Here is a 12407-nt window from a genome sequence, read left to right as displayed (position 1 = left end):
ACGCCAGCTTATATAGCAAAAAAAATTCTCCCTACAAAGCTCACAGCTGCAGAGGTAACAGAGCTTCCAGTTACACTGTTTTGGGTATTTCTATAGTCATTGCACTAGTCATACTAAGATTCCCTCCTGCCACTTTGATTAAGAACCCTTCCCAGGGGAAGGGCAGTTGGGTTATTGGGGTAGATGTCATCAGAAAGGTGAAAGACTTCCTTTTTGAACACTCAGAGAGAGATCATAAAATGATCGCAGAATGAACTTCTTTTTTGTGCAGATATTATGACTAAAACACATGCACAGGTTTTCTATGCAATTTTAGTGAGTGTTTATGAAAATCTTACATTTCAGTAGATACTTCAAGATCTATGAGAAAATCATATTTTTCTCATCTAAACTTCTTGGCTTTCCAAGAATATTACATTAAACTTCACTTCTGTCTTTGAACTGTCTGGATTTATTTTACGACCTTTTGCGGATATATAAACATACTTAACATGAACCTAATGCCCATTTATTTTACAGTGTTAAGAGCTGGCAGCAAGACCATTTTAAGTCAATGGAATTGCATCAGCACTGAGTGGATATGGGCCTTTTGGCCTCCATGTATTTTTCAGTAAATAAGAGCTTACCCACAGCTTTCTGCTTTTGGCAAAGTAGGTACATGGCGAACGTTCAGAAAATCAAGAAATATTTTAGGGAGTTCTTCATTTTCTAAAATGACTGTCTGTAAAAAAAAAAAAAGAAGGCAAAATAGAATCCTGCATTTTAAAAATATTTTAAATATCGCATACTTCCGTTTGGTACTTCCGTACCAAAACATTTCACTCTTGCAACACTTTTCAATTGTCCATTTTTTTACACCTATTTTGGAATGCTTCATTTCAACAGGAAAACCACAGTTCTTGATGAATCACATTAAAATACATTCAGCTTACCCTACTAGATTCTCTTTCACCTGCCATCGTTGGTGCCAAGTTAGATGCCTCTCAAGCAGAGATGTCTGATTCTGGAACTAAGTTACTGGCATGCTCATTTGTGAATAAAATTGTGTTTATTTAAAATATAAAATAAAGCAGCCTCAGCTCAATGCTTTCATGCTCACCTCACAAAAGACTCCCCTCTGGCATGTGAGTGGAAAAAGGAAGTCTCCACTTTGTGCAGTTTTATTAGCGCACGCCTTGGTAAATGAGAAGGGGAACTCTTTGCTTCGCCTGACAGGTCAGCTTACACTGTGCTCCTTGTATCTGCACTGTGGCTCCTAATGACAAAGCTCTGATCAAGGAGCTGCTCACTAGACCTGCCACATCCTTCCACACCAATGACATATTGGCCACATAATGGCCAGATGCCATCCTCTGTTTTTTCACTGATGAGATTATTTACAATTTTCACAAGGCAAACAAGAACAGTTCATAAATTCAACCAATGTCTCACCTGAAAGATTAAGCCCCTATTTCTTTACGGTTCATATTGCCATACATTCTGAAAACACATGTACTTCACATGCAAATGAAAGCCACAAGCTCTTCCCTAAAGAGTTTTCCTTCATTAAGTCCTAACCCAAAGTGACTGTATGTATGGAAGAAACTTCACTGGATTTATAAATAGATCAACTCTTAGAAGTAAAGCTATTCATGTTCATCCTGTTCACTTTCACACCCTATGTTAGAAGAAATACATGTAGAGAAGAAATAAGTCTGGTGATGGGAAGAAACATTACTCTGCTTACATTTGGGAGGTAACTTATCCCTGCATGTGTATTTTTTTTATACTTCAGTATCACAAGGGAGACACAATGATATGTAGAGGATAACAGGATCACAAAAAAAAAAAAGGTTGGAAGGGACATCTAGAAGTCATCTAGACCTTACAGCAGGTTTTGTAACAAGGTTATTGGTGTAAGGAAAACCCACTTAGTGTTAAAATTACTTAAGATGTGAATGGACTTAAAGAAAGTAATGCATTTGAAAACCAAGATATTTGAGCACTGGTTCTTTTTTTATGTTACATTTGCAAATGTTCAATTTGCAAATGTCTACACTTCATCAACAGCTGAGGCCATCACCAACAAATTTGAATAAAAGAACAGAGGAAAATGCAGCTTTTAAACTTTTCTGTTCTAGATTTTAATGGATGTAATGATCAAGGAGGTCTGAGACGCTGGCAAGTGTTAAGTCTTTCAGTTCACCTCTATATGAAGATGCATTAAAAAATGCCACTTCATTTGCATTCTGCGAAATCAGCACCTTGCTGCTGCAAAATTTATCCTGTTCCGCATTCAGGTTATGCATAAAAGGAGGGGTGAAGGTGGATGCATATTCAGACAGTGCATGAATTGCATAACAATGCATATCATTGGCTCAAATAAAACCATCTTACTAATTATATGCAATGAAGAACCACAAAAAGTTGTATAAAGATGTTTAAGGGCATCCGGTGCTTATATGCAACCTCATACTTACACCTCCTGACTGTTTTTTCCAAAAGTTGAGCTGCCTGCTGAGGCTGCTGAACAGAACAGGAAAGAAGAGAAGGATACATCATTGTATAAAAGGAAAACTCTTGACAGCTCTTACAAACCTATTTGCTTCTACTTCCACTCACTTCAGACTAATACCTCATTTTATTTATTCTTTTTTTTCACATGTATCAAGTCAACCCAGGCCCTGCTAATCCTGGCCTTGCTCAAATATACTTCACAAAAAGATGTAAGCAAATAGCATCTGTTTCAGTGTGTTAAGCCATACAGTTTGTTACCTGTCAATAATGCTGCTTTGCTGATCACTAAACTTGAAGATGTAGAATTTGCAGAGAAGCAAAGGCAATTTTGCACTCCACTGTATTTGTATGCCACCTCTCTTAATTGGGAATTTTGTCATTTCCAGAATTTTATGAAGGCAGGAATGACTGCATTGAACAGAGGAGAATTTTTCAACTGAGGTAATGTAATGTGACATGCACTTTAAACATTAAAAAAAAAAAAAAAAGGGAAGATACAAGTTATATATCCTAAAAAGGGGGCAAATTATCTTCTGGCTTGACTTCATTGGCTTCGATACAACTAAGGGCGAGAACATAATCTTGCCATTTAAAATACATGGTGGAAACCAAAGGAAAAGAGAAAAAAAACCCCTGGGAACAACAGGATTAGGTGCATCTGTCTAGATACATTTTCTACCTCTGCTGGTGGCCCAAAGTGGACTTTTAGAAAAAAATGTAAGCATTCTCAACTTCCTATTTAAGTTGTTCCAAAGAATACTCTTAAATTAGAAACCAATGTTACCATAAGTGGCTTAATTTACCTGGAACAATCCATAATGCAACAGATTTTTTATTTCTGTCTAAAAACTTGTAAGAAATACATATTTTGCAAACATGATGATCTTTAAATGACAGCTGAGGAGGAAAGGAACCAGCAGGTAGAGTCTCTCAACCACTATCTATGATTTGTGATGTAATATGCTCAACTGTAGCACTTGTTCAAGTAAATATATGACGCTGGCTTGACTACTACCTTGTTTGCTCTGCCATTAGAAAGTTATGAGAAATATTTTCAAAGAAATAAAAACTCACACTTAGTTTGATTTTAATTGAATTTTTATTACATTCAAATTCTACCAAGAGCATAGCAATGAGTTTCAAATATGGGCCCCAGAGTACTAAGTAGACTAATTTAAGGAAAAAACCCCAAGCATGTGTATTTCCTTCCTAAAATAAATGAAAAACCCCCACAAGTAAAACATCTAACATAACCTCTAGCAAATGATTTGGGAAGTGACTCCAGAAATACATTTTTCAACTCATTGATTTCAGCTGAACTAAGAGTATAAGTGCCATATTTTCTTAGAAAATTGTAAAGTGTTTATCTGTTACTGTCACACTTTAATGAACTACCCTGTGCTTCAGGAAAAAAACCCACAACACAACACAAGGGAGAGCCTGATGTTTACATCAGCAGAAATGTCTTTTTCACTGAAAGGGTGCAATTATTATTATGTAACACAAATAACAAAATCCTCAATTTTTCTACCTTATCAGTTTCATAAAATCATGTTCCCTAAGGATGTAATTGATTAGTTGCACGTTCTTTCAGTGACATCTGAAATACTTAATTGTCGGTTATCTTTTCTCCTTCAGTAAGTAAAATACAGTCACAAAATTGCAAAGGGACTTGTTCTGCCTTAACCTTAGCTAGATGCCATCATGCAGTGGAAAACAGTGCTAAAATATCACAGGATAATGCTCTCCAACAAGGGAGACATATAAACAGCATAATGATTTCCCACGAGTTTCCTTTTTAGAAAATTGTCACTAAAGCCAGGGTAAATGGTGACATATCTTCACAGAGGACACTGTGAAATCGAACACTGGCATTCTAGTTAGGCCCAAACCTACTCATCAGCCAATTATAACAGTAACTGAGCATCTTGCTGAAAACCTGAACAAGACCACTTCCCTAACCTTCAGAGATCATGCCACAGGAATGCATCGTTTCACATCGTTTTATTGTTGTTGTTTTCAATGAAAAAAGATTTTAAAATCAATGTCTTACAGTCATCTATCATACTTTCTTAAGGTTGCTGGAACAGCTGTTGGAAAGAGAGAAATGAGAGTGGGGAGCTGAGTTACAGGGTCCTTACAGACTTTTCCATTCAATCAGGTTTAGTTTGAAATGCAGTACTGTTAGGGTGAAGAAGTTCATGACAGTTTTTCCTCTCTTCACAGGGAAAGATGCTTCACAATACCTAATTCAGTGGTGCAGCTAAAATGGGGGAGAAGAAAATCAATACATTCCAGCTACAGTAAGTAGGCTAGAGTGTCAGTCTCCACTGGGACTAGAATCCACATCTTTTAGAACATTTTAGAGTCTATATTCTTCTATTAACCTGCTTTTCCTGAACTGCTTTACACGATCCCATGAAATGATATAAAGGTTATCAAAAGAACACATTAACTAAAAACCAAGTAGACAAAGGAACCAGACTTCTAAGAGTAACCTTTCTTTTTTTTTTTTTTTAAATAATAGCAGATAAAATCATGTTTTATATTACCCATTGTGAAGAACTATGAAGAAATTCATTCCCTTCTTCAGTAAGGGTGCTGTTATAGTTATCAACTAGAATTATTTCTAAATAAGTTGTTGCCTAAGTTGCCATAGTAGAGACTTCCCACCTTTCATTACTACCAAAAATACTCACATTTGTAAGAACAGGAGGAGGTTATCAAACATGCCAAAAATTCTGTATAAAGACACAAGAAGCATGCAAACACATGTACAACAACACAGAAGTGATGCTCCATATGAAGCACCAGCTAGCTAACACTCCCACGCTGATATCAAAGGGAAGTCAACAGAAAGAGTGTCATCCATACAGTGGAGCGTGAAAGGGAATAAATATTGACTGTAGGTATTATAAGCCAAAATACTTCCAACGAAGATCCAGAAATTCTACCTAAACTATCTGAAAGTTAATGTAAAGTCACAAAAGTAAAAAAAAAAAAAAAGACAGAGGGGAATTGCACCTCTGAACCTCAAGACTGAAGAACAGTACAAAAATTCCTAAATCAACTTTCAAATCAATTTGTTATACTTCCAGTGACCTTAAAACTTACCTGACAACTCATGAGTGACAAATCTATCTATCATAGCATTCTCAAGCAACATAGAGGATAAATTAACTAGATGAAAGGGAAGTCAAATCAGTTAAACAGCTACTGGATCATCACTGAAAATGTTTATGCAGAAATTCATGACAGTGTCTATAACTTATTAACATTTTTACTTAAGCGTTACCTAACCTTACGGCAAAGCAGCTTACTCATTTTGATCAAAAATACCACAAAGGTCTTAAGGCAGAGAGCACTTCAGTTAGAAAGCTCATTAAAAACACGTTTATAATTCCAACTAATATTTAACCACTAAGTGCAGAGTGGATTGACTTGAGGCTAAGTGTACAAATATAACCCATTTGATGTAAAAAATAAAATATTGAATTTTTTTCAGAAAACTGGTAACATAAATTAGTGGGAGCAAACAGTGAATCCCTCTTCAACAAAAGAGGAGACTAGCCCTTGAAAGACCAGAAACAAAGTGCAACTACAGTTCCTTTGAAAAATAAGAATGAAAGGAAGCCGTCAATATAATTTCCTGAGACACTGCTTAAAGGATTGGAGGTTAAGACAAAGCTGGATGAGAAATGAAGAAATCAACAGAGCAAAAGGAAAAGAAGCAGAAGGGCAGGACAAGTTAATGATATTACAAAAAGTCAGTAGGAACAGGAAAGGCTTTTAAAAATAAGTAACAGGAAAAACTAATGCAAAGAGTAAGTAGATCCATTAATGGCAAATACAGACACAAAAACAGATGCTGATTTCAAAATGTCTGAATTGAAGTGTCTTTTAGAAGTCAATGGACCACTAAGACAATGGACAATTAACAAGTAATTAAGACCATGTCAATAATGCTGGTGATAACAAACAGGTGCAGCAATACCTTAGACAATAATATAGATATCAATTAGTAGATCCAGAAAACACACATTCTACAATGGTACAGAAATTAGGCACCTAGGCTTGGAAAAGTCTTCTCAAGAGTACAGGGGAAGAAGGTGGTAAAAAAGCAATCACATTTATAATAATGACACAACAGTAGGTTGCAGTACTGTTTTCTGAAAGCTTAAAGGAACTAAATGCAAATATGCTGTAGTGAAAAAAACCACCCAACATTCAGGGGAAGCAAGGTGCCTCACTCACCATGCCCTCTGCCAGTCCCTCTTCCAGGGAAAGCTCCAACAGGCAGTGTCACGGAGCACCAGCATGCTCACCTGACACAAGCAGCATCTGAGTCGTCTTACACAACCCCTCAGACTGACATGGCCACTGGAAAATGCCAGAATTTCCTCTTAAAACACTGCAAATACAAAACAGCCACGAGAACTGCACACAGCGCAATTCATGTCACCAGAAGCTCGTGCATTTTCCGTGTTCAGGAAGTTTCTGTTGTCCACTATCAGAGCTTTATGAGACATCAGTTGTCTATAAATTACTGTTTGAGAAACATTAAGGAAAGGGACCTCTTAGACAACAACAGCAACAAAAGAAATGCAATTGCAAACTACAACACCTGGAAAATAATTGATAGGTTTTTGTTTTCTCTCACAATCAGGTGCTGCCCTCCTTCTATGCTGATCCTTGTGATCCTTATGCACTGGGAGGAAGGTTACATGGGAAAAAGAAACAAAACCCTGCAACATGATCTGATCATGTAATCAAATATGATCATAAATACATCACCTACTTTAACATGGATAAGGTGGTACTGGAAATGTCCATTCCAGATTTTCCAAATTTGCAAGTCCTAACCTCTTTAAAATCAGGGTTTAGTGTATGTTTCTGTCTTCCTAGTATGCAATAACCCTTTCTTAGAATTGTAGAGTCATTTAGGTGGGAAAAGGCCTTTAAGATCATTGAATCCAACCCTTAACCCAGCACTGCAAAGGCCACCACTAGATCAAGTCCCTAAGTCCCACATCTAAATGTCTTTCAAATACCTCCAGCGATGGTGACTCAACCACTTCCCTGGACAGCCTGTTTCAATGCTTGAGAACCTGTTCCTTGAGGGAATTTTTCCTCTTACCTAATCTAAACCTACCCTGGCACAACAAAAGGCCAAATCCTCTCATCCTGTCACTTGTTACCTAGGAAAAGAGGCCGGCCCCCACCTGGCTACAAGCCTCCCTTCTAGTAGCTGTAGAGAGTGATAAAGTCCCCTCCAAGCCTCCTTTTCTCCAGGCTAAACAACCCCAGCTCCCTCAGTCTCCCCTCATACGATCTGTGCTCCAGACCCTTCACCAGCTCTGTTGTCCTTCTCTGGACACGCTCCAGCACCTCAGTGTCTGTCTTGTAGTGAGGGGCACAGAACCGGACACAGGATTTAAGGTGTGGCCTCACCAGTGTCAAGCACAGAGGAACAATCACTGCCCTGGTCCTGCTGGACACACTATTTTTGATACCGGCCAGGAAGCCTTTGGCCTTCTTGGCCACCTGGCCACATGCTGGCTCATGTTCAGCTGGCTGTCAACCAGCACCTCCAGGTCCTTTCCCACCTGGCAAATTTTCGGCCACTCTGCCCCCAGCCTGTAGCTCTGCATGGGTTTTTTGTGACTCAAATGTAGGACTCAGCACTTGGCCTTGTTAAACCTCATACAATCAGCCTTGACCCATCAATCCAACCTGTCCAGATCTCTCTGCAGAGCCTTCCTACCCTCCAGCAGATCAACACTCATATCCAACTTGGTGTCATGTAAAAACTGACAGAGGGTACACTTTATCCCCACATTTAGATCATGGATAAAAATAGCAAACAGAGCTCTCCCTGATTCTGACCCCTGGTGATCAGCCACCAACTAGATTTAACTCCATTCACCTCCACTCTCTGGACTCAGCCACCCAGTAAAGAGTATGTCTATCCAAGCCAGAAGCAGCAGATCATAAAATACATAGAAGTGTATTTGTTTGTTACAGTAACAAGTCAGCAGGATCACACAGTGATCGAAGGGCCTAAGAGAACTGAACTGATGGATTTTCTGAATTAAGAACTCTGTACACCATATTGTTTATGGCTGCTTTAGAACCAGAGATCTAAAAAATTTACAATAATGATGATAACAATGATAATGATGATGATAATAATAACAACAACAGAGTACCATGAGAGAACTGGGGATTTATAAGCTGGTATGCCTGTACCAAGGAAGTTAGTAACAATTACAGTAAGGAAGAGAATTATTGGGCACAAATATAAATATATCTTAATAGGGCTGCTATGACTGAAACAGAGACTCTGCTTAGATGGTTACTCTATTAGATATTTCAAAAAAAGAGACTCTGTTCAAAAACTTCCTGCAAACTCTTAAACAATCAACAAGTACAGATAAAGGTGGCCCTGTTGATAGAGCCTACTTTCATTTCCAAAAGGCTTTTGTCAACCTCCCCCTCTGCCCCCAAAGGCTTTAAGGCAAACTCAGCAGTCATGATCCTTGTGAAGATAAATAAGTTGTTACAATTCCTGAAAGAGAGGACAGGACAACACATTTCCATGTGATGCATATCGAAAAAAAGCCCATAAAAAACCAGTGGTGGACTTCAGAATGACCATTAGTGATTGGAGGACTGAGATGCTGGGGGTTACAATAGCATTTTCACTTCCTTTTAGCTTCACAGGATATCTCCCACAGCTCTAACTCATTTTGCTGATCTTGCTGAGGAAAAGGAAAGAGTCAGATGGTTGATAAGGTGTAAGTTATCTATGAAAACAAGTCTTGCTCTCCACAAAATGACAATTTCATGCAAATGTCATATAAAAATTTCTAAATCATCTGAGGATGCTTTCCTCATCTGCATTGTTTCCACAAGGTACTGTAACAAACGGCTATTCAACTCTACAATAACTTCTTATTTTATCTCTCTGATATTTTCTTGTCAGATGTTTTGGGTCAGAGTAAACTCTTGAGAAATGACTCGACATTCCCTTTGAAACTAATTAGACTAAGCAGCAGGTACCCACTCCAAAGTCCAAACAAAAGAATGTAGAAAGGACAACGAATTCACTGCATCTGGGGTTAATGAACTCAATTGTGTCATTTTTGAAGAGGTAAAGTGGGGTAACATAGCTGGTGAAATATATTTAGATTTATACAGTGGTGGTTTTTTGGGGCTTTGTTTTTTAGTTTTGAGTGTTCACAGCCCTTTCAGCACAAAATTTGATGTTGAATAAGGACTCTTAAGTTATTCTGTAATGTTAGAAGAGTAATTGTGAGGAAATTGTTGAGCTTTATTTTAAAACTCTGAAGCTTACTTAAGTTTTAATCAGCTTTATTTATTAGCAAAAGGAAGGTAAAAATCTGTGTGTGGGACTGTTTAGTTTTTTTCCCCTCGAATAGTTAATATACTAGCAATTTACTCTGATATCCTAATTTTGTAGTTAATGAGGTGGTTGCTTACACAATGGCAAAGAAGCACAAAGTAAGTTTTGACCACTAAGAAACTCAGAAATGACAGAGATAGAGGGGCTGAAAAAAACTGGAGTCAGTCCTAACAGGAACAGAATAGATACCACAGGAACAGAACAAGAACATGGATGTATTTGTTTAAATTTGTTTAAAGCAAAGAGCTTTCTCATAGCAACACTGTAGCAGAAAAAACCCCTTGTTTTAAAACATATGCTTTTCCATGTTCCATTATATTACTTCTGTTTGTAAACATTCTTATGTTTAAAACATTTTCCTAGCCCCACAGGAGAGCAAGACCAAATCAACTTGGAACAATGTGATAAATGCTGTGCTGACAGCACTAGCCATTGATTAAAAAGCATCTGTTTTCTGAAAAAAATCACCAAGGTTTGTTTGCTTTGAAAAACACTCAAAAGAAATCTCTACTCTGGATGGAAACCAACAGGTTAAAGTCAAAGATTCAGACAATCTCTTCTTTCCTGTTTATGCCACAGGAGCAGCATAACAAACAGTCGAGATGTGGGGACACATAACAATATGGACATTAAAAAAGCTTAGACAGCATTTCATAAATTACACAAGCAAGTTGAAATCAATGTCAGAGAACAGAAATTTGAATAGATGAAGTAGGACATTTTTTAACAGACACTAATATGCATGTTTAAATTAAATTCTTGATAAATAACTAGCTACTAACTATGCTGTGAGAATGTTTTGCCAGGGGTCATATCTCATTTTCTATTTTCATTAAAAAGGAACACCACATAAAGAACACAGAGGACAGCAGGGCAGTCATAATGGAGTACACTATTTTATTTCCCCAAATAATATAAGAGCAGGAAGATGCTCAAAACTGTTCAAAAATAACAGCAAGCATTTCTGGCAGCAGGAGTCACTGCAGAACAGTCAGGTGGGCAAGAAAGGCTTTAATATGTGTTGTCAAAACACTTAACAGGTCCAGTTTTGTCATCAAGAGTCTAAATTTGTTAATTTTCATACTACCACACTTGTGGATGTTGACAGATGGGTTATTTCTGTGTTAAAACAGCCTGAATGAGGACTGCACACTGCACACACCGTATTACTCTTCCAGAAATAAGACTTTAAATTATCTAAAATAATTTTTTCTAATAAATTTTTGTGTTAGAACAAACATGCCTATACTCTATTTGCTGAAATCCTCTTCTATCACATATTTATCTGCATTTCATTAAAATCCGCCAAACAATTAAATATCTTGTTCATGCCAAAATTCTGCATTAAATATCCTTTCACATAAACTTCAAGAGAAAACTGTGTTTGCTCTGTGTCTATGTGTGTCCCATTACAGAAGAGATACAGCAGCAAATTACTAAATTCTGTATTCTTCAGTGAAATGAAGTGTTCGCAGAATCAAGCCCAGCACACTGCAGGATGATTTTGTCTTGCTACTGAATCAAAAGTAGGAAAAAACATGTAGAATTAAGAAAACACAGCAGCAAAGACTTGTGGTGTGGAGTTTGTGATGCTAAATTCTGGCTGCTTCTTACAATCCTAAGTACTTGCTTGTTCATGGATTCAATTTGCATCATGAATTAATGCTACCAGAAGTGACAGAACTGAACAAAGTAACTTCCCTTCTCTGCAAACACAGAAACCCTGCTATCTGTTTGCACAGAGTTGCAAGGTTTTCCATGTTTTTTTCTTGCAAAAAAAATGTGACCCCAAAACAATCCTCCAAACCCTCCATCCTTTCTTTTTTCACTCCTGCCACCCTGGCAAAAAAATCTCACCTCTCTTTTAGAGAAATGAGCATGCCTTGTTACATGCTGCTCTGTAACTATAGGAGCAAATCAATAGCAGCTGAATGCCATCTGCTTCGGGCAGCAGAACAGCACCAAAAGTGTGAGCAATGCATCTTCCCTTATTGAAAGGTTATTTTATGCAAGTAAACAATTCATCGTCTTCTTGCACGCTTGATGCTCATTTACCACTTTTGATCAATAAAATATGCAAAACAACAAAAAAATTGAATCCTAAGAGTAGTTCTGATGCCAGTGTGATAGGTAATCAATAACAGGTTTCTGTTCAGTAAGGCAGGCAGTAGGGTAACTCCTTTATTGTATGAACCCAGGAGAAAGTGTGGAAATGTGTCTTGTTACCTAGATAATGCAATAACAGAGTAAGAAACACAACTTCTATTCTGTAAATTAAAAAAAGCGCGCAAAACAGGAAGCACTGTTTTAATTGTATTTTCCCCCTAACTATGCAAAGGGTACTAATGTCAACTTGCTTGATCATTCGTTGCAAAGAATCTGCTGTTATATGATTGATAGAGCTATTCTATTATTAACATAGATATTTGGTTAAATAATAGTCATTACGAGACAAACTTTGGCCAACAACCCCAATCTGTTTCTT

At 37.5% G+C, this 12407-nt stretch overlaps 1 protein-coding gene across 3 annotated transcripts in view; it reads right to left on the bottom strand.

The window, feature by feature from the left end:
* Positions 1-12407, bottom strand: part of SNX24 (sorting nexin 24) — an 88833-nt gene that overhangs the window by 6573 nt on the left and 69853 nt on the right. For all 3 annotated transcript variants that reach the window (XR_010426839.1, XM_064642330.1, XM_064642332.1), the window contains exon 4: positions 627-721. Coding sequence is in view for 2 of the 3 variants with exons in the window: in XM_064642330.1 (XP_064498400.1) it covers positions 627-721 (95 nt within the window). In the remaining variant the exon portion in view is untranslated. The remainder of the gene's footprint in view (positions 1-626; positions 722-12407) is intronic.

This window comes from Pseudopipra pipra, chromosome Z (genome assembly GCF_036250125.1).
Source record: "Pseudopipra pipra isolate bDixPip1 chromosome Z, bDixPip1.hap1, whole genome shotgun sequence".
Taxonomy (NCBI): Eukaryota; Metazoa; Chordata; class Aves; order Passeriformes; family Pipridae; genus Pseudopipra; species Pseudopipra pipra.
Note: the sequence above shows the minus strand (reverse complement) of the source record. Positions and strands in the feature narration are given on the sequence as shown.